The 21,782-nt window shown below is 44.4% G+C and overlaps 3 protein-coding genes across 6 annotated transcripts; all 3 read left to right on the forward strand.

The window, feature by feature from the left end:
* The first annotated feature begins 738 nt into the window (after positions 1 to 738).
* Positions 739 to 12,603, forward strand: LOC116502786 (gastrula zinc finger protein XlCGF17.1-like). 4 transcript variants are annotated; one of them, XR_004254587.1, is made up of 2 exons: positions 739 to 923; positions 3,143 to 3,629. XR_004254587.1 is itself a non-coding variant. In XM_032208717.1 (2 exons), the coding sequence occupies exon 2, from the start codon at positions 11,189 to 11,191 to the stop codon at positions 12,269 to 12,271; it is 1,083 nt and encodes a 360-aa protein (XP_032064608.1). In that variant the 5' UTR covers positions 803 to 923; positions 11,101 to 11,188; the 3' UTR covers positions 12,272 to 12,603. The 4 variants fall into 4 exon arrangements, 3 of the variants coding, with proteins under 3 accessions (XP_032064608.1, XP_032064605.1, XP_032064607.1); XM_032208717.1 differs by lacking the exon at positions 3,143 to 3,629 and adding an exon at positions 11,101 to 12,603 and having other exon boundaries at positions 803 to 923; XM_032208714.1 differs by lacking the exons at positions 739 to 923; positions 3,143 to 3,629 and adding exons at positions 5,873 to 5,966; positions 11,101 to 12,603.
* On the forward strand, positions 3,632 to 4,684 carry LOC116502517 (zinc finger protein 79-like; the record flags this gene model as incomplete). The annotated part of the gene is made up of 1 exon (XM_032208396.1): positions 3,632 to 4,684. A coding segment is annotated over one exon (684 nt), but the record flags the coding sequence as incomplete, so codon positions are not given.
* Positions 12,604 to 14,922: 2,319 nt separating the features above from the next.
* LOC116502785 (gastrula zinc finger protein XlCGF17.1-like) lies at positions 14,923 to 20,373 on the forward strand. The gene is made up of 2 exons (XM_032208713.1): positions 14,923 to 15,030; positions 18,724 to 20,373. The coding sequence occupies exon 2, from the start codon at positions 18,814 to 18,816 to the stop codon at positions 19,894 to 19,896; it is 1,083 nt and encodes a 360-aa protein (XP_032064604.1). The 5' UTR covers positions 14,923 to 15,030; positions 18,724 to 18,813; the 3' UTR covers positions 19,897 to 20,373.
* Positions 20,374 to 21,782: the final 1,409 nt, after the last annotated feature.

The raw sequence follows: 21,782 nt of genomic DNA on the forward strand, positions 1-21,782 counted from the left end.
CTGTTTGTATCCCCTCCCTATAAGTTGTTAGCCGCCCTGAGTCCCCTCAGGGAAAAGGGCGGCCTATAAATAAACTTATTCCTATTCCTATGGAATGGAATAGAATACAATAGAAAATGGAATAGAAAGTATATAAAGAATAGGGTAGAATAGAAAGAATGGAATATAATGCAAGAAAAATTGAGCTTAAAGAAGCCGGAAAGGAGGAGGAATGATACCCCTGAACATTCCCCATTCCTGTTCTGTGGATGGCTTTTGTACTACAACTCCCATTGTACCCTATCTTCACGTTTGGGGTACCCTTTCGAGCCAGTTTCTTTAGTGCAGTGGTGAAGTCCTTAGAAGCCCAAGGGATAATGTCTCTGTATGGATGTTAATGGTGGTATTCCTGTAATGGACCTTGTGAATTTCCCTGTTTCCTGGGTTGCCGTGGAGACCATTGGCCACCTTAAGATAGCTGAACTTCAATTCCCATAATGCTCCATGCTGGCTGGGGAATTCTGGGAGTTGAAGTTCACATATATTTTAAAAGCTGCTAAGGTTGAGAAACGCTGCCGTAGACTAACTTGATGCATTCAACCCCTCAATCTGGTTACAGCTTCGCACAAACCAGGTGCCTCTGTCCGGCCTTAGGTCACCTGTGGGGAGGTAACTTACAGACCTGGGGTGAATCCTTCATGCCTCTCCCTCCCCCTTTTCATCAAGTCTCTTCTTGCTCTCGACTTCGAAAGAGTTAAGTAGAGGCGATGGATTCCTAGAGAGGAAGAAAATTTGGGGTGGAGTTTGGGGGCGGGGGGAAAGAAGAGAGCGCCAAAGACTCCTCCCATTCCCGGTCTCCTCTGAATGCTGCCTGGTTGGGACGCTGCCAGCGGCGTCTGCAGAAGGGACTGAGATCGACCCTGCTCTCCCTCCGGGCAATTCTGGTGCGTGGTGTGCGTGTGGGGAAGGGAGGTGCGGGGTTGGGGGGTCGGGCCCTTGGGGTCCCCACTTAATAGTGGGGAAACACCCGCTGGTGGATTCCTTCCACCCGCCTTGTGCATTTGGGCAAAGGGAAGCTGCAGAAGATCAGGGAGGGAGGAAGAGCATTGGGAAGCCCCCCCCCCCAAAAAAAAGATCCGAGACCTTCCTGCAGGTAAAATATTGGGTGAGACGGGGTCGCCTTTGCAGAACAAGCAAGAAGGTCCGTGGTCTCCCCCTCCCCATGCCGTGGTGATGGGGAGCAGCTTAGTCCCCCCTCCCTCTCCGTCATTCTGCCTTTCAGTTTGATTGCTGCTTCTCCCCCCCCCCCCCCCCGTTTGCAAAGCCGAGAGAAACGCAGGAAACAACATGGAGGCTGATTGGAAAGAAAGTTTATTGAAGAGAACCGGACACAAAGACAGCGTGTAATTCTGGGTCATCTGAACAACTAACTAGATGAGTGCCAGGGTTTTTTATGCAGGTCCTGAAATGCTGCTGCTGCTGGGGGTGGGGTGGGGGCACGGGGGTGGTGGCCGTGCAATGGAAGGGGCTTGTGTTCCGAAAGGGTATTGGGCAATTCCTATTGTGGTTAAGAGCTTTCTTCTAATGCTGGATCTTGGGTGAGGGGCTGCTGTGCTAATCCTGCCTTTCTGCTTCTGTTAGCTGCAAAGCAGTTTGGAAAATATTCCTGCCTTGAATGGATTTCTGCCTGCGGTATTTGCTTTGCATATGAATAGAGCCATTCTGGACAGTTGGCTGCTGTTGCTGCTTTCCATAAACCCTTTAATCTCCTTAAGGGCTGAATTCTGAAGAAAAAGTGGGGGCTGCTTTCTGTCCTTTAAGAGCATTTTTCTCCATTTCTCCTTTAGGGAAACATAATCTGCCTTTTTAAATATTTCCTAAAACATTTCATCCTGGGGGAGGGAGGGGGCTTCCCACAGAGGTGTGGAAATACTTTATTGGGTCCTTTTGTTTCAAAAAGTGGCAAAACCACCTTCGTTTTCTTACCTCCCGTGTATTTTAGCTGTGTAGCTTTCCTGTCCTGCTCATGAGTTCTAACTGGGAGGGGGGATCCATAAAAGCAGAAGTTCATTAAGCCAAAACAATCCTTTCTCATAATATCTTTTTTTCTTACACTTACCCTTCCCAATTGCAAACCTGCAAGGTAGAGGGGCTGAATCTGGCCCAAGTAGTTTCTGTAGCTGAAGGTGCTGTTGGAAGAAATCTGAGTTCAGTTCCAAGTGAGCAGAAAGCAGTGGTAGGTTCCGGATCATGTTGCAACTGGCGTCTTCCGCATGAATGCGTGAGCACCCACGTGCAGTGCGCGCGTGCATCTTACCTCCCAGTGACGCCTCTGCGATGCTCCAGCTGCTTGGTGGAGCATTGCGCAGGCGCTGTATATGCCATGTGTGGAAGCGCCGAAGGCTTTAAACCACAGGTAAGGAGCTTAGGCAGGTGGGTGGGCCCTCCGGAGCACTGTACTGAAACGGTACCCGGTGCTCCGGGCAGGCTCCGGTGCACCCGTACCGGGGCGTACCGCCTGCAACCCACCACTGGCAGAAAAATACTGGAAACATGGTGGCAGTGTGGAAAGGTGGTTTAATGGTGAGCAGGACCATAAGTTTGGTGGATCTTGTGAGGGAATTTGCTTATGAATAGACCTAGCTATCTCTTTATCTCTTAAATGCTGACATCTGTGGGCTATTGAGGAGGGTGGGAGCTTTTAAGAGTCAATCTGCTTCCTGGCTCAAATAAACATGTTTCTCCATTTCTCATCCAGGGAAATATAATATTCAGCCTTTTTAATATTTCTCAAAATATTTCAATTTTAGAAGAGAGGGGTAGATGCTACCTTTCTCTCTCTCTTTTCTTTCTCCCTCTCTCCCTTTGAATTTGTATTTCTTTCCCCTCCCCCCTCCAACAGGAAATGTGTCACAAGGAGCCCAGGATTAATTAGTCATGGGTTGGAGTTCCTAATTGCAAAACTCAGAAAAAGCAAGAAAAGGGGAGAAGAAATGGGTTGCTTACACTCACCTCAACTCTCTTTCCTCCTTTTTTGCTTTGTTTTGTTTAGCAAAGTGGTGATTATGTGAGGTATCACATGATGGCTTTGCTCAAGAATTGTGAATCTCTACCTTTCTCAAAAGGAAATATTATTCTGCATTTCTTTTTTCCCCCCTAACAGAGTAAAAGATTGTGAGCAAAGATTTACCTGCAAGAAAATATCAACAGAAAATACAAATTCATCTCAAGGTAGCTGCCGCCAGAAAGAATGATAGAACCTGGGAAACTCTTGGATCCCCCATCAGACACAAGCAGCACTCCGAAAAAGCTTGGAAGACTCCATGAATGCTCAGAGTGCGGAAAATCCTTTGCTGGACGATCCCTGCTTATGACCCACAGAAAGGTCCATGTGGGAAGCGGATCCAGTCAAGGTTTGGAGGGTGATAGATCCTTCCCTGGAAAAAACTCCAAAGATCTCAGGAGCCACCCAACACTAAAACCCTATAAATGTGATGAATGTGATTTATGTTTTGGTCGATCGTCATACCTTCTTACACATCAGAAAATCCACACTGGAGAGAAACCTTATCAATGTCTGGAATGTGGGACATTTTTCCGTGAAAAAGCCACTCTCATAAAACACGAGAGGACTCACACAGGAGAGAAACCTTTCAGCTGTGGACAGTGTGGGAAGAGCTTTTCCCAGAAGATAAATCTTTGTGTCCATGAACAGATTCATGCAGGAATCAAACCTCACAAATGCTTGGAGTGTGGAAAATGTTTCACACAGATTTCATCTCTTCGGAGTCATGAGAAAACACACAGAGGGGAGAAAAATGAAAAGTGCCTCGAATGTGGGAAATGTTTTATCCTGAAATCAAACCTGCTGCAACATCAGAGACTCCACACTGGAATAAGACCTTATGAATGCGCAGAATGTGAGAAACGATTTCTTACTTCTTCTGATCTTCGGAAACACCAGATAGGGCACAAAGGCGATAAACCGCATAAATGTGGGGAATGTGGGAAAGGTTTCCTTGAACGAAGGAAACTTGAGAGTCATGAGAGAACCCATACGGGAGAGAAGCCATTCAAATGTGTGGAGTGTGGGATGTGCTTTTCCGATAAATACAACCTTGCCAGGCATCAGAGGGTCCACACAGGAGAGAAACCATACAGATGCGGAGAATGTGGAAAATGTTTTGCTCAAAAGGGATACCTTTCAGTACATTATAAAACCCACACGGGGGAGAAGCCCTTTCAGTGCAATGAATGTGGACAATTTTATCGTAGCATAACAACCCTGAAAAAACATGCAAAACTGCACACGGGGACCAAAATTTCAAATGTTTAGAGTGTGGGAGAACATTTGCTGATTCATCTTCCCTTAGAAGTCCAGGGAAGTATGGATAACCAAATAGATACAGAAGAGAAACCTTAATCACATAACCTTAAATTTAAGCATAATTTACAAGAAGAACTTTCCCCTCTGACTGAAAAGTTTTCAGTGTATGCTGTCAAAAAAAATCAAATCTTTTTTGTTAACATTTTATTTTTGTTTTCATTTTTCAATATACAGTTTATTATTTCAGGAAATGTATAATAAGTTCCAATTTAATTACTATTGTTTTGTAATTATTTTGTTTAGTTGTTATGAGGGGGCTTTAAGCTAAATGGAAAGGGATTATATAATCATGTTGTTAGCTATTTTTGTCCATTGGAACTGGATCTTTGTTGATCAATAGGAGAGCTGAAGATTTAAAGATAAGTTTGTGAAAAATAGGATCAGATACATAGTGAAGATGCCCGTTTGTAATTGGAGAGACAATAGTAAATCAGACACTCAGGATTAATTGGAGCGCAGGTTACTTAGCACATATATTGCAGGTTATTGGATGTCTTGAGTTTGAATTATGTAATATTCAGATTAGTGCGAATTGTAAATGGATATCAGGTCGCTTATCATGTGACCCAAAATTCAGTTAATGTCAGGTTACAACGTATGCAATTAAGGTTATTATATGTACAGTTGTTTTATCTATAAATATAAATTGTTTTAAGCATATTCCGGTTCTTCTTTACTGTGGTGTCTCATTATGATTCGTACATCCCATTAAATATTTTTCTTGCCTGTTTCCAGCAATCTGGAAACAATTAGCAATAAACATAATTGTGTAACCCATCATCATCTTCCCTATGGTGTTCCATGAACAGAACACAATAAAAAAAGAAAATATGGAGTATGAAGTATATCAAGAATAGAGTAGAATAGAAAGAATAGAAGTGAACTTTGAACTTAAACAAGCAGGAAAGGAAGAGGACTGATGCCTCTGAACTTTCCCCATTCCCGTTCTGTGGATGGCCCTAGTACTGCAACTCCCATCACACACCCCTTCACATATTTGGGGTACCCTTTCGAGCCAGTTTCCTTGAGGTAGTGGTGAAGTCCTTAGAAGCCTGAGAGATAATGTCCCTGTTAATGGTGATATTCCTGTAACTCGCCTTGTGAATTTCCCTGTTTTTTGGGTTGTCATAAAGACCATTGGCACCTAAAGATATCTGAACTTCAACTCCCATAATGCTCCATGCTGGCTGGGGAATTCTGGGAGTTGAAGTTCACATATATCTTAAAAGCTGTTAAGGTTGAGAAACGCTGCCCTAGACTAACTTGATGCATTCAACCCCTCAATCTGGTTACAGCTTCGCACAAACCAGGTGCACTTGTCCGGCCTTAGGTCACCTGTGGGGAGGTAATTTACAGACCTGGTGCGAATCATTCATGCCTCTCCCTCCCCTTCTTCATCAAGCCTCTTGCTCCGGTCATCGAAAGGCGATGGATTGCTAGAGAGGAGGAAAATTTGGGGCGGAGTTTGGGGGCGGGGGAAAGAAGAGAGCGCCAAAGGCTCCTCCCACTCCCGGTCTCCTCTGAATCCTGGTCGGGACGCTGCCAGCGGCGTTTGCAGAAGGGGCTGAGATCGACCCTGCTCTCCCTCCGGGCGTTTCTGGTATGTGTGTTTGTATTGGGGGGGGGGGGGGCTGCAGGGTTAGGGGATCGGCCCACTTCATGGAGGGGGAACACCCGTTGGTGGTTTCCTTCCACCCGCCTTGTGCATTTGGGCAAAGGGAAGCTGCAGAGGATCAGGGAGGGGGAAGAGTTTTGGGAAGCCCCCCACCCCAAAAAAGATCCTAGCCGTTCCTGCAAATAAAAGATTAGGTGAGGAGGGGCCGCCTTTGCAGAACAAGCAAGAGGGTCCGGGTGGTCTCCCCTTTTTCCATGCCGTGGTGGTGGGGAGCAGCTTAGCCCCCCCCCCTTTCCGTCGTTCTGGCTTCGATTGCTGCCTTTCCTCACCCACCCACCCGCCTCCCTCTCACCCCCTCCGCCCCCCCGCGCCCTTTGCAAGGTGAAAACTTCCAGCGTGTATTCAATGCGTTACTAGGCGTTGGAACACAAAGACGTTGGTTCAGTTCTAAACTGGGTTTAAGAGTTAAGCTGGGAGAAAGACGCTAAAAACAACATGGAGCCTGATTAGAAAAGTTAGAAAAGAGAACCAGACACAAAGACAGCGTGCAATTCTGGGCCAGGTGCACAGCTAGCTAGATGAGTGTCAGCATTGTTGATACAGATCCTGAAATGCTCTCCCTCCCTCTGTGTCTGCAATGGAAAGGCCTTGTGTTCTGAAAGGGTGCTGGGCAATTCCTATTGTGGCTAAGGGTTTTCTTCTTGTGCTGGGTCTTGGGTGAGAGGCTGCTTCTAATCCTACCATTCTGTAAGCAGCTTGGAAAATATTCCTGCCTTGAATGGATTTCTTCCTGCGGTATTTGCTTTGCATATGAATAGAGCCATTCTGGATAGTTGTCTGCTGCTGCTTTCAATAAGCTCTTTATCTCCTTAAGGGCTGGCAGCTGAGCTTAAGAAAAAGTGTGGGCTGCTATCTGACTTTAAGAGCAGGTTTCTCAATTTCTCCTTTGGGAATATATAATATTCTGCCTTTTTTCATACTTCCAAATATATTTCATTCTTCTGGGATGGGTGTGTGGGAAGTTATCATCCAGCCCTCTCCCAGAAAAAATGAAATATCCTAGGAAATATTGAAAAGGCAGAATGTTTCTCTGGATGTGAAAAGCACGTTTTAAAAGACAGAATAGTTGCCTGTAGCTTCCTGCCTACCCCCACTTTGTCAATAGGCCCATTAAGACTAGCCAGGCTAGCCCACTTTACATAATAAAGACTTCAGCAGCAGCTACAGAAAGGCGTGATAATATTGGCCTTTTACTCAACTCTCCACATGGCATCTGAGAACTCATACCTGGATTCAAAACAGCCTAGAGAGTAGCCCCCCTGCATGGCACCATGGGAGTCCGACAACCAATCAGAATACATTTCTTACACAGGAACAGGAAACAGAGAGATGGGACTAAACAGGGTATAAAAAGCCTAGCAAGCCCCTTCCTCAGCCCTTCTCTTCTTCTCCATCAACATTGAAGCATGTGATCACCTTTTCTGTTCAGGGCTCAAGCCATGTGGTCCTGTCCACCAATAAACCACCTTTCCAAGCAGCCTCCATGTCTCCAGTGTCTTTTTTCCCACTTGGAGCTGAACCCAGAAGGACATTTCTTTCAACAGGTGGATTTCCCACACAGGATTAAAAACTTCCAGTGTCTTACTAGGTTGGGTGCTTTTCTTTCAAACAGTGGCAAAGCCGCCTTTAGTTTAATCTGTGTAATTTTAGCTGTGGGAGCCTTATTTCTTTTTTCTTTTTTAACCCACCCTGCTCCTCATGAGTTCTAGGTGAGGGGGGAGGGGAAAATTCATAAAAGCAGAAGTCCATTAAGCCGTGTTGGAAGAAATATCCTCCGGGGTTCAGTTCCAAGTGGGGAAAAAGACACAGGAAACATGGAGGCTGCTTGGAAAGATGATTTAATGGTGAACTTGAGCTCCTGAACAAAAAAAAGGGGGGGTCACATGCTTCCAGATGTTGGGTGAAGAAGAAAAAAAGACTTACTGCGTGTTTTATACTTTGTTCGGCCCAGGGACGTGGAGGCAGGGGAGGCAGAGCCTCACCACTGTCATCATGAAAAGAAAAGAAAATGTAAAAGGAAAAAGGCTGAGCTAGTTGCTGCCAGAATCACTATGGATGAATCTGCTTAGTGCTTAACTGTTTAAAAAAGCCTCTAAAAAAGTGCCCTCTACAGGAGGCGGCAGGAGAACGAGGTGCCTCATCTAGTCCGACTTTATGATCACTCGAGCAGAGCTAAGGAAGAGTTAAAAGCCGAAAAATTCTGAGGTAGATGAGGCATGTCTTTCTCCTGCCTCCTGTAGAGGGCATTTTTTTAGAGGCTCTGGCAGCAACTAGCTCAGTCTGACCTCAGCTCTTGTCTTTTTCCTTTTACATTTTCTTTTCATGATGGCAGGCAAGAGCAGAGTTGAAATCCTCTCTGAAACAGCTGTAAAAGGTACATGTGTGGGGAGGAAGAGGAATTCAAAAAGTTTGATTGCATGCAGAGCCACCTTGCCTTTTCAAACACCCCCCCCCCCACACACACACAGACACACACACACACACCTGGATAAAAGTATATAAGCCCAGCTTCACTGATTACAAGTTTGAAAAGGCAACGTGGCTCCACCTGCAATCAAAGGCTTGGATCAGAAGGCAGTAGGGGAATGTGTGTGTGGGTGGTGGGTATGGCAGAGGAGCTGCTTTCAAGCCATTGGAAAATATATCCAATCCAACTTCTGTGTTTGTGTTTGAGAGTGAGTGAGTGAGTGAGAGAGGGATCCAACTTCTCTGTGTGCGTGTGTCTGAGAGAGGGGGAGGGAGGGATAGAGGGAGGAAGGAGGGGAGGGAGAAGAAAAAAAATGAAAGAAAACTTTTTTGCAAAGGAGAAAAACATGCTGTTTAAATCGGAACTGAGCATGCCTGGCTGTGGAATTCTGGGAGTTGAAGTCCACAAGTCTAAAAAAATTTGGAAACCCCTGTGTCAGTGCCTCACCAGTCATAAACCTCACCGCACGTCACTGGTTTGACCCCACCTCTCTGTTTCCTGTTTCTGTGTAAGAAATGTATTCTGATTGGTTGTCAGACTCCCATGGGCCAAGCATGGGCAACTCTCTAGGCTGTGTTTTGAGACCAAGTTTGGTTGCATTCTCAGATGCCATGTGGAGATTTGGGTAAAGGGCTAATACTATCATGCCTTAATCCCGTCATCCTGGAGCTGAAGGGGAACTCTTTGTTATGTAGAATAGACTGGCTCAGGGATTTTAATGGCCCGTTAAGAAAAGTGGCGGCTATTAAGAGTGAGTCTGCTTCCTGTGTAAAAACATGTCCTCCATTTCTGATCCAGGGAAATATAATATTCTGCCTTTTCAATATTTTCCAGGATATTCCATTTTTCTAGGAGAGCGCTGGGTGCTAACGTCCTACAGCCAAAATGATCCTGTCTCATAATCTCTTTTTTTCCTTATATTTAATTTATTACTCTCCCCAAATGTAAACCTGCCAGCCTCAGTAACACCTTTTCTATAACTGAAGGTATAGTTGAACTTATTTGAATTGCCTTCCTTCCATCCATCCATCCAAGGGGATTTCCATCTGGTTCAGTTCCAAGCTGAGAGAAAGGCACTGGAGATAAAATGGAGGCAGATTGAAAAGGGTCTCCATTTATTGATGAAGCAGAAGCAAATGGGTGGTTCTAGCCAGGTGACCACATGGAGTTGAGAATGAAGGGGGTTTATACTTTCTCTTGGATTGGATTTAGATTGGATTTATTACATTTATATGCCGCCCTTTTCCCCGAAGGGGACTCTTGGGCTTTGCACTTGAGCTTCCTGTTCCTGTGCAAAAACTTGTATTGTATTGGCTGTTGTAGGGGTCATAGCTGGCTTTGTAGCTTGTCTGTGCTGCCAGCTTTGGCTGAAGTTTGGAGGATGTGGTGCAACTGAGGTGATGCAGTGAAGGAGCTTGTATTCTGAAAGGGTGTTGGGCAATTCCTATTCGGGTTGAAGGCTAATCCTACATTTGTTCAGACCTTGCTGCAGGGAATTTATCTCTTAAGGGCTGACATCTGCTGAGGGCTATCAAGAAAGTTGGGGGCTGCTTTCCAAGAGCATGTTTCTCCATTTCTTATCCGGAGAAATATAATATTTGGCCTTTTTAATATTTCTCAAAATATTTCATTCTTCAAAAAGAGGACTTTCTATTTTCTTTCTCTCTTTTTTGTCCTCCCTCCCTTCTTTGAATTTGAATTTCCTCCCTCCCACCCAGAACAGGAAATGTGTCACAAGGAGCCCAGGATTAATTAGTCATGATGGGTTGGAGTTCCTAACTGCGCAACTCAGAAAAAGCAAGAAAAGAGGAGAAGAAATGGGTTGCTTACACTCACCTCAACTCTCTTTCCTCCCCTTTTGCTTATGTGATGCCTTAATATTTTTCGTGTTGCCTGAAGGTAGTCCTCTTTTTACGACGACAGTTGGGATGGGAATCTCGCTTGTTTAACAAAGTGGTCATTATGTGAGATATCACATGATGGCTTTGCTCAAGGATTGTAATTCTGCACTCACTGTTGCGGATAAGTGATTTCATTGGTTATTACGTGCACATTGTCCCAGGTAAGAAGCATGGGTTTGTGTGGGCGGGTGGCAGGGGAGGCCATTGGAGTCCCAGCATTGGAAATGTTTGACTTGAGGGGGTGCTGGAGAAGCTTAGAGATGCTTTGGTCCACGTTGCTTAGAAACTGTATGGAACATGTTGATGGGAGAATGGCGCAAGTCTGCAAAGGACTCCAGTCTCAGAAATTAAGGCTGCATTTCTCAGTGGCAGCGGTGACACTGGGCTGAAGTCTAGGCCTGGTGTCATTGGCACTGGCTGAAACTGCAGAAGGCCCCAATCCTCCACTTAAGGAACTGCCATGGCATTTCTGCCCCATTGCAGGGCTAACAACTACTATAAACAAAGGGTTTCCCTCCTAGTGATGTGGGAGCTCACTCACTGAATAATTTGTCTAGAGTGGTCTGAGGTCCTGGATAGGGGGTTGAATTGGGAGATCTTCCTGATGCCTCCCAAGTCTCAGATATTGTGAATCTCTTTAACTTTCTCAAAAGGAAATATTATCCTGCATTTCTTTTTTTTTCTAACAAAGGGTAAAAGATTGTGACCAAACATTTACCTGCAAGACAACTCTCAGCATAAAATAGAAATTCAGCCCAAGGCAGCAGCCGCCAGAAAGGATGGAGCCTGGGAAACTCTTGGATGCTCCATCAGACACAAGCAGCACTCTGGAAGACCACAAACAAATACATGAATGCTCGGAGTGCGGGAAATCCTTTGCTGTCCAGTCCCTCCTTTTGACCCACAGAAAGGTCCATTTCAGAAGTGCATCCAGTCAAGGTTTGGAGTGTGAGGAATCCTTCCCTGGAAAAAACTCCAAAGATCTCAGGAGCCCCCCAACACTAAAACCCTATAAATGTGATGAATGTGACTTATGTTTTGGTCGATCATCATACCTTCTTACACATCAGAAAATCCACACGGGAGAGAAACCTTATCAATGTCTGGAATGTGGGACATTTTTCCGTGAAAAAGCCACTCTCATAAAACACGAGAGGACTCACACAGGGGAAAAACCTTACAAGTGTTCGGAATGTGGGAAGAGCTTTTCTCATAAGGCAAATCTTTGTGTCCATGAGCAGATTCATGCAGGAATCAAACCTCACAAATGCTTGGAGTGTGGAAAATGTTTCACACAGATTTCATCTCTTCGGAGTCATGAGAAAACACACAGAGGGGAGAAAAACGAAAAGTGCCTCGAATGCGGGAAATGTTTTATCCTGAAATCAAACCTGCTGCAACATCAGAGACTCCACACCGGAATAAGACCATATGAATGCGCAGAATGCGAGAAACGATTTCTAACTTCTTCTGATCTTCGGAAACACCAGATAGGGCACAAAGGCGATAAACCGTATAAATGTGGGGAATGTGGGAAAGGTTTCCTTGAACGAGGGAAGCTTGAGACTCATGAGAGAATCCATACGGGGGAGAAGCCATTCAAATGTGTGGAGTGTGGGATGTGCTTTTCCGATAAATACATCCTTGCCAGGCATCAGAGGGTCCACACAGGAGAGAAGCCATACAGATGTGGAGAATGTGGGAAATGTTTTGCTCAAAAGGGATACCTTTCAGTACATTATAAAACCCACACAGGGGAGAAGCCCTTTCAGTGCAATGAATGTGGACAATTTTATCGTAGCATAACAACCCTGAAAAAACATGCAAAACTGCACACGGGGACCAAAATTTCAAATGTTTAAAGTGTGGGAGAACATTTGCTGGTTCATTTTCCCTTAGAAGTCACAGCAAAATCCATACAGCAGAGAAACAGCGGTATCTTCATTGTATATCTGATCCTATTTTTTACAAACATGTTTACATTTTCAGCTCTCCTGTTGATCAACAAAGATAAAGATCCAATGGAGAAAAACAGCTAACAACATAAGTATATAATCCCCCTTTCCATTAAATCCCTCTCAAAGCAACTAAAAATAATTACAAAACAATAGTAATAGAATTGGAAGCTATTATATATTTCCTGAAATAACTTTATATGTAAAAATGAAAACAAAAATAAAAGGTTAACAAGAAAGATTTGATTTGACACACTAGCACACACTGATCGAAAAGTTTTCAGTCATAGGGGGAAGTTCTTGAAAATTGTGTTTAAATGTAAGATTATGTGACTAGGGCTTCTAATTGCAGTAATAAATCACACTCAGAATTAATTGGAGCACAAGTAACTTACCATAATGACCATCATAAATATTAAAAAGTTGCCAAACATCTGAATTTTGATCACTCAGTCATAGGGGTGCAATCATGGGGATGCTGCAGTGGTTGTAAGTGTGAAAAATGGTAATAAATCACATTTTTCAGTGCCGTTGTAACTTTGAATGGTCACTAAACCAACTTGCAAGTCGAGGACTACCTGTATAAATTGAATGGGATATTTTTGTGGACTTCATTAACCTCACTAAATGAGACCTAACTTATTGCTTGCCCTGGAATGTGGTTAGTTCTCTTCTCCTGAGTCCTCCATGAACTGTCATCTCATCCCCAGCTCATGACAACGTTGCAGGAATAAGCATCTCCAGATGTTCTTATTAAAGAGAAGAAGGAATCTTATTTGTGTGTATGTGTGTGTGTGTGTGAGTGAGACAAAACTTTCAGCTATAAATTGAATCTTAAAACTCAGTGGAAACTCTACAGTGGAGAGAAACCCTTTCAGAGCTAATGTCAACCTTCCCAACTCGGTCATCCAGCAAAGAAAAAGACTCCTGGCCCATTGTTCAACCAAAATAAAACTTTACTAAAGCTGAAGTCGTTGTAGAAGTAGTGAAGCTGGATCTGATATTTTCACATCTTTCACGCACAATTAACTTTCTCTTTTCTCTTATTGCCCCCTTGTTATCAGTTAATGTTCAATTGGGTGCTTGTATATTGTTTGGGTAACGGACCCTCAGTTCAGAGGACAGGCACTTCAGAGTTGGACATACAGCTCGGAAGCCTAGTGGTTACAAGGCTGCATTGCAGGGCGACTGTGTATAGCCAGGAGTAGGAATCCCTGTCTGGCTCAAGAATGACAGGCTTTCATCCTTCCCAGGTCTGGAAAATAGGACACAAATTGTGGGAGGCAATATACTAATTCTGTAAACTGCTGAGAGAGAACTGTAAAGCACTGGAAGGGATATATAAGTCCATGTGGTATGGCTATCAGAGGATCCACACCCCCGAGTATGACCTGTACCAGTGTTTGGACTGGCCAAACAATTCACACTGGAGAGAAACCCTTCATTTATTTTTTTAAAATCTGCATTTAATCTTACCCTATTTTGATGACAATTATTGCTTCAATAGCCAACTGTCAGCCCTATTCTTTCCAAACATCAAACATAGGCATATAAAAAGTTGTGCAAATCAGAGGGGGTCCAGAATTAAATATAAAAAAGACTAAGGACTATAGGTAGAACAAAGGCCTTTAGAACTGACAATGAAGTGGTGAGCAGATTCTGCCTTTTAGACTCAACCATCAACAATAACAAAAGTAGCAATTAAGAAATAAGCCCCAGTCCACTTAGTAGAGTATTGTAAAGGCCTTTGAAAACATATTTAAATGATGGGTCTCTACCTACAATAAACAGAACTGTGTAAGGCATGATGTCCTATGAACAGAATAGTGTAGAATAGAAGATAGAACAGAACAGAAAATGGAACATAAAGAATATCAAGAGTATTGTAGAGTAGAAAGAATGGAATATAATGCAAGCAAAATTTGAACTGAAAGAAGACGGAAAAGAAGAGGAATGATACCCCTGAACTTTCCCCATTCCTGTTCTGTGGGTGGCCCTAGTACTACAACTCCCATCACACCCTGCCTTCACATATTTGGGGTACCCTTTCGAGCCAGTTTCTTTGGGGTAGTGGTGAAGTCCTTAGAAGCCTGAGAGATAATGTCCCTGTAGGGATGTTAATGGTGATATTCCTGTAACTGGCCTTGTGAATTTCCCTGTTTCTTGGGTTGCCATAGAGACCATTGGCCACCTTAAGATAGCTGAACTTCAACTCCCAGAATGCTCCATGCTGGCTGGGGAATTCTGGGAGTTGAAGTTCACATATATCTTAAAAGCTGCTAAGGTTGAGAAACGCTGCCCTAGACTAACTTGATGCATTCAACCCCTCAATCTGGTTACAGCTTCGCACAAACCAGGTGCCTCTGTCCGGCCTTAGGTCACCTGTGGGGAGATAACTTACAGACCTGGGGTGAATCCTTCATGCCCCTCCCTCCTCTTTTTCATCAAGCCTCTTCTTGCTCTCGGCTTCGAAAGAGTTAAGTGGAGGCGATGGATTCCTAGAGAGGAAAAAAAATTGGGGTGGAGTTTGAGGGCGGGGGAAAGAAGAGAGCGCCAAAGGCTCCTCCCATTCCTGGTCTCCTCTGAATCCTGCCTGGTCGGGACGCTGCCAGCGACGTTTGCAGAAGGGACTGAGATCGACCCTGCTCTCCCTCCGGGCGTTTCTGGTGCGTGGTGTGCGTGTGGGGAAGGGAGGTGCGGGGTTGGGGGATCGGGCCCTTGGGGTACCCACTTCACGGCGGGTGGGGGGAGAGCACCCTCTCTGCACCCGCCTTGTGCATTGCAGCAAAGCGACGCTGCAGAGGAGGAGGAAGAGCGCTGGGAAGCTCCCCCCCCCCAAAAAAAGATCTTGCAAATAAAAGGTTAGGTGGGGAAGGATCGTGTTCGTACAACGTGTCTGTGGTCTTCTCTTTTCCATGCATTTGGACAAAGCGAAGCCGCAGAGGAGGGAAGCGGGGAAGAAGAGAACTGGGAAGCCACCCACCCGAAAGAGATCCCCAAAATAAAATATTGGAGCCCTCCCCCCTAAGCAGAAGAAACAAGGGGATTCGTGGTCTCCCCTTTTCCATGTCATTGGGGTGCGGGGGCAGCTTAGCTCTGGTTTTCCGTTTGATTGCTGCCTCCCCCCCTCCCCCTCCCTTGCAGGTTTTGGATGGAAAATCCATCTGGTTCAGTTCCAAGGCAGGAGAAAGACGGTGGAAATAAAATGGATCCAGGAGGGTGATTGAAAAGAAAGTCCTTTTATTGGTGAACAGAAAACACCAGGGTTTTTGTGGTTCTGGTTACAGCTGACATAAGGGAGTTGAGGGTGGGTGGGTTTGTATACCCTCTGGATTCCTGTGGAGCTCATGGCTTGCTCTCTAGGCAAAAGAGGAATGCAAATCCTAGATCACTGATGGCTAACCTTTTCCAGACCGAGTGCCCAAAGTGCGTGTGTGAATGCGTGTGCACCCAAAATGCAATGTGCATGTGCCCCCCTCGCATGCACCCTCCCGCGCATGCACTGCAGGAACCTGAAGACCAGCTGGCAGGCGGGAGGTGTGCGCGCATGTGCAACTGAGCTGAGCTGGAGCGACAACTCGCATAGCCACAGAGTGGGTGCTGTATGCCACCTCTGGTACGCATGCCATAGGTTTCACCATCAAGGTCCTAGATGTTTGTCTGAACTAACTTGGTCAACTTTCTTTGTTGTTGCTTATCTCAGTTTCTGTCTTGACCCAGTGTTTCTGAATGAGTTACCAAATCTGCATTTCTAAAAGCTGGCCTCCTCAGTTTCTGCTTGGGGGACAGGGAAACTGGGGCTGGTTTCTCCCTCCCTTAAGTCTTGTTTTCCATTTCTCCTTTAGGGGAAATACTTTATCCTGCCTTTTTAAAAAAAATAATAATTCCCAAACTATTTCATTCTTGGTGGGGGGGGCACAGGGTTAAAACTTCCAGGGTTTAGTCAATGTCTTACTAGCTGTGAATCAGATTTATTGGGTGCTTTTCTTTCACAAAGGGGCAAAGCCGCCTTTAGTTTTCCTATCTCCCGTGTAATTTTAGCTGTTGGAGCCTTTTTAAAAATAAATTGTAACCCATCCTGCTCCTTATGACTTCAGGGTGGGCAGGGGAATGCATAAAATCAGAAGTCCATTAAGCCAAAACAATCCTTTCTAATAATATCTTTCCCCCCCCCACTCTATACTTAATTTATTACCCTCCCCAAGTGTCAAGGTAGAGGGGCTGGATCTGTCTCTCTGTGTTGTGAGTCAGGCATCTAAACAGCAGGTGTCACTTAATTATTTTAGGACAGTTGAAACAGAAGAGTATCCTGTGGCTTCTCCAGTTTGGAGTAATGACCTTTCAAATTGGGGATGGTCCTGCCTTGCACGGGGTGGTGGTGGTGGCAGTGGTGGGGGGAGGAGGAAGCGTGTGGCCGGGAAGGCTGCTGGCAGTTCTTGCAGCCAAAGCTATGTATGAGGTCTTTTGCCTTGAGCAGAAGGTTGGACTAGAAGATCTCCAAGGTACCTAGCCTATGATTCTAAAGACTCCAAGACTAGAGAATTTGCTTAAAGTAAGTGTGTGTGTGAGAGAGAGAGAGGGAGAGAGATGTGAGTTTTTGGGAGTTTATTTTGGAGAAGTCAAAAGAGATGTTAAAAGGGAAATCAGCTTGGGAGTAAATTCCAAATGAAACTGTGTCTTTAGGGCAGGGGTAGTCAACCTTTTTATACCTACCACCCACTTTTGTATCTCTGTTAGTAGTAAAATTTTCTAATCGCCCACCAGTTCCACAGTAATGGTGATTTATAAAGTAGGGAAGTCAATTAAATTAAAAAATGCTTCAGTATCGGACAAAACCTCTACCGCCCACCATGAAAGCTGGAATGCCCACAAGTGGGTGGTAGGGACCAGGTTGACTACCACTGCTTTAGGGTAAGGAGATATGAAGAACTTTCAACTGCAGGTTTCTAACAATCTATTAAAATGAATGTCTAGACTTTAGAGCCGTGATGCGTGTGCTGGCCTGTTAACTTCAGCCTTCTTTTAAGACCGTTTTTTGCCCTCCTGAGGCGCCACGGAGTGAGCTCCTGTTACTTGTCCCAGCTTCTAACAACCTAGCAGTTCGAAAGCATGTAAAAAATGCAAGTAGAAAAATAGGAGCCAATTTTTATGGGAAGGTAACAGCATTCCGTGCACATTCGGCCTTTAGTCATGCCGGTCACATGACCACAGAGATGTCTTCAGACAGCGCTGGCTCTTCAGCTTTGAAACGGACATGAGCACTGGCAACTAGAGTCAGGAGCGACTAGCACATATGTGCCAGGGGAACCTTTACCTTGGAGGTCTTCTAGTCCAACCCCAGGAAAACTGAGGATGCCAAAATCTGAGTGGAGGGCCTGGGAAAGGTGTCAGAATAACACTTAGACAGGGCCTTAGGGGAGGGGGGAACCCTATACAATTTCATAGAAATGGCTGTCCAGTCTTTTCTTAAAAACCTCTAGTGATTGAAAACCCAGAACTTCTGGAGGCAAGCAGTTCCACTGATTAATTGTTCTCACTGTCAGGAAATTTCTCCTTAGTTTTAGGTTCCTTCTCTCTTTGTTCCGTTTTCATCCATTGCTTCTTGTTTTGCCTTTTGCTGCTTTGGAAAATACATTAACACCCCCCCCCCCCCTCTTTGTGGCAGTCCCTCAAAAGCCTGTTTTGTGACCTGCCTATCACACTCGGGCAAAGCATGTGAGCCATTTCCTCCTTTCAGTGGGCCATGAAAGTACATCTATATAGTATGTAGATGCAGATAATAAAGCCGGGCGTGACAAGGAGTGGCTGGGGGAGAGGGGCGAGGCCCAGGCATGTTGATGAGAGGCTGGGCGAGGCGCTCCTTGACGTGAGTGACATTGAGTTGACCATGTTCACCCAGTCACATGACCAGCCAGCCACCCCTACCAAGCCCGTCATTAGGGCAGATAAACTGGTGGTTAAATTATTTGAATTCCACCACTTCCCCAGTCCTCTACTTAAGGTACTGCCCCTTTGTATGGCCCAGATGTGGCAGCTGAGACTTCTGCAGGCAGCTGCATCTGGAGTGCAGCACTCCTAATTCATACGTGGCTTGTGATGGACCTCCAAGGTCTCCCCCATCCCCTTCAGGCACCCCTCCTCCACCTCTTCCCTGGACCACTCTTAACAACCCACAATATCACTTAACAACTACTATAATAAAAAGGGGCTCGCTCACTGGAGATTTTGTCTAGAGTGTTCCAAGGTCCTGCAAAGAGGGTTGGATTGGGAGACCTTCCTAATCCCTCCCAAGTCTCAGATATTGTGAAACTCTTATCTTTCTCAAAATATTATTCTGCATTTCTTTTTTTTTCTAACAGAGGGTAAAAGATTGTGACCAAAGATTTACCTGCAAGACAACTCTCAGCATAAAATAGAAATTCAGCCCAAGGCAGCGGCCGTCAGAAGTGATGGAGCCTGGGAAACTCTTGGATGCCCCATCAGACACACGGAACACTTTGAAAAACCACAAAAAAACGCATGAATGTTCAGAGTGTGGGAAATCCTTTACTCTCAGGTCCCTCCTTTTGACCCACAGGAAGGTCCACGAGGGAAGTGGATCCAGTCAAGGCCTGGAATGTGAGAAATCCTTTTCTGGAAAAAACTGCAAAGATCTTGGAAGCCCCCCAGCACTAAACCCCTATAAATGTGAGGAATATGAATTATGCTTTGGTCAAAGTTCACACCTTTTTACTCATCAGAAAACCCACACTGGAGAGACACCTTATCAATGTCTGGAATGTGGGAAATTTTTCTGTGAAAAAGGCACTCTCAGAAAGCACCAGAGGATTCACACAGGGGAGAAACCCTACAAGTGTTCGGAATGTGGGAAGAGCTTTTCTCAGAATTCAGGTCTTTGGCAACATGAGCAGATCCATGCAGGAATCAAACCTCACAAATGCTTGGAGTGTGGAAAATGTTTCACCCATAGTTCATCTCTTCGGAGTCATGAGAAAACACACAGAGGGGAGAAAAATGAAAAGTGCCTCGAATGCGGGAAATGTTTTACCTTGAAATCAAACCTGCTGAAACATCAGAGACTCCACACCGGAATAAGACCCTATGAATGCTCAGAATGTGAGAAACGATTTCTAACTTCTTCTGATCTTCTGACACATCAAATGGGGCACAAAGACGAGAAACCATATAAGTGTGGGGAATGTGGGAAAGGTTTCCTGGAACTAAGGAAGCTTCAGAGTCATGAGAGAACCCATACAGGGGAGAAGCCATTCAAATGTGTGGAGTGTGGGATGTGCTTTTCCTTAAAATACAATCTTGTCAGGCATCAGAGCGTCCACACAGGAGAGAAGCCATACAGATGCGGAGAATGTGGAAAATGTTTTGCTCAAAAGGGATACCTTTGGATTCATTATAAAACCCACACAGAGGAGAAGCCCTTTCAGTGCAACAAGTGTGGACAATTTTATCGTAGCATAACAACCCTTAAAAAACATGCTAAGCTTCACACAGGGAACGAAATTTCAAATGTTTAAAGTGTGGGAGAACATTTGCTGATTCATCTTCCCTTAGAAGCTACAGCCAAATCCATACAGGGGAGGAGCCCCAGTCACATAACTTTAAATTTAAGCATAATTTTCAAGAAGAACCTGGTTGTTAAGAAGGGAATTTCAGCTAAATGGAATGGGGGATTATATACTTACGTTGTTAGCTATTTTTGTCCATTGGATCTGGATTATTGTTGATCAATAGTAGAGCTGAAGATTTAAAACTAGACACAAAAATAGTTTTTTCCATCGCCTTTACTGCTAAACAAATCATTCCCTCAACATTGTCAAACTATTTACTAAGTTTGCACTACTATTAATCTTCTCATTGTTCCTATCACCCTTCTCCTTCGACTTATGACTGTTAACTTTTTTGCTTGTGTCCTTACGGTTTATATTGATTGTTTCCTAATATTATTCAATTGCTTATTTGTACCCTATGACTATCACTAAGTATTGTACCTTATGATTCTTGACCAATGTATCTTTTATGTACATGAGAGCATATGCACCCAAACAAATTCCTTATGTGTCCAATCACACTTGGCCAATAAAGAATTCTCTTCCTATTCCTATTCTATTTTATTCAGAATTCTATTCGCAGGTTGTGAAGTCGCAGTTTGAATTATGTAATATTCAGTTTCTTCTTTACTGTGATATTTCATTAATCACATACCATATTGCATTAAATTGCCCCATATTATAACTTTTCTTCCCACTCTTGTTAAGTGAACCGTTGGGCAATTGTTAAGTTAGTAACACGGGTATTGAGTGAATCTGGCTTCCCCATTGACTTTGCTTGTCAGAAGATTGCAAAAAGGGATCTCGTGACGCAAAGACACTGCAACTGTGATAAAACTAGTTGCTAAGCTTCTGAATTTCAATCATGTGACCATGGGGATGCTGCATTGGTTGTAAATGAGAAAACAATCGTGTCATTTTTCAGTGCCCTTGTAACAGTCACAAAACAAACTCTTGTAAGTTGAGGACTACCTGTAGAAATTGAATGGGATATTTTTGTGGGATTCATTAACCACACTAAACGAAACCTAACTTATTGCTTGCCCTGAACTGTGGTTAATTCTCTTCCCCTGTGTCCTCCATGAACTGGCATCTCATCTCATCCCATGACAAGGTTGCAGGAATTGGCATCTCCAGAGGTTCTCATTAAAAAAGAAAGAAAATCCAGTGTTTTGTGTGTGTGCGAAAAATTTCAGCTATAAATTAAATCTTAAAACTCAGTGGAAACTCCACAGTGGAGAGAAACCCTTTCAGTGCTAATGTCAACCTTCCAACTCAGTCATCCAGCAAGGAAAAATAATCCTGGCCCATTGTTCAACCAAAATAAAACTTTATTAAAACGGTTATAGAAGTAGTGAAGCTGGATCTGATATTTCCACGCACAATTAACTTTCTATTCTCCCTGGTTTCCCCCCCCCCCCCCGGTTATCAGTTAATGTCCAATTGGGTGCTTGTATATTGTTTGGGTAACATGCTAAGTTAAGAGTCGTGGTAGCGCAGTGATTACAAGGCTATATTGCAGGGTAACTGTCAACAGTCAGGAGTTCGACCCTGACCGGATCAAGGTTGACTCATCCTTCCCAAGTCGGTGAAATGAGGACCAAGATTGTGGGGGGAAACATGCTGACTCTGTAAACTGTTCAGTGAGGACTGTGAAGAGGTACATAAATCTAAGTGCTATTGCTATCAGAGAGTGACCATACCAGTGTTTGGACTGGTCAAGCAATTCACATGAGATAAACTGTTCAACCGTTTATTCCCCCCCCCCCCCCCAAAATCTGCATTTTTCCTTATTTTGATCACAATGATTGCTTCAGTGGCTGTCAGGCCTATTCTTCTCACTCATCAAACAG

The sequence above is a fragment of the Thamnophis elegans genome, chromosome 2 (genome assembly GCF_009769535.1).
Source record: "Thamnophis elegans isolate rThaEle1 chromosome 2, rThaEle1.pri, whole genome shotgun sequence".
Taxonomy (NCBI): domain Eukaryota; kingdom Metazoa; phylum Chordata; class Lepidosauria; order Squamata; family Colubridae; genus Thamnophis; species Thamnophis elegans.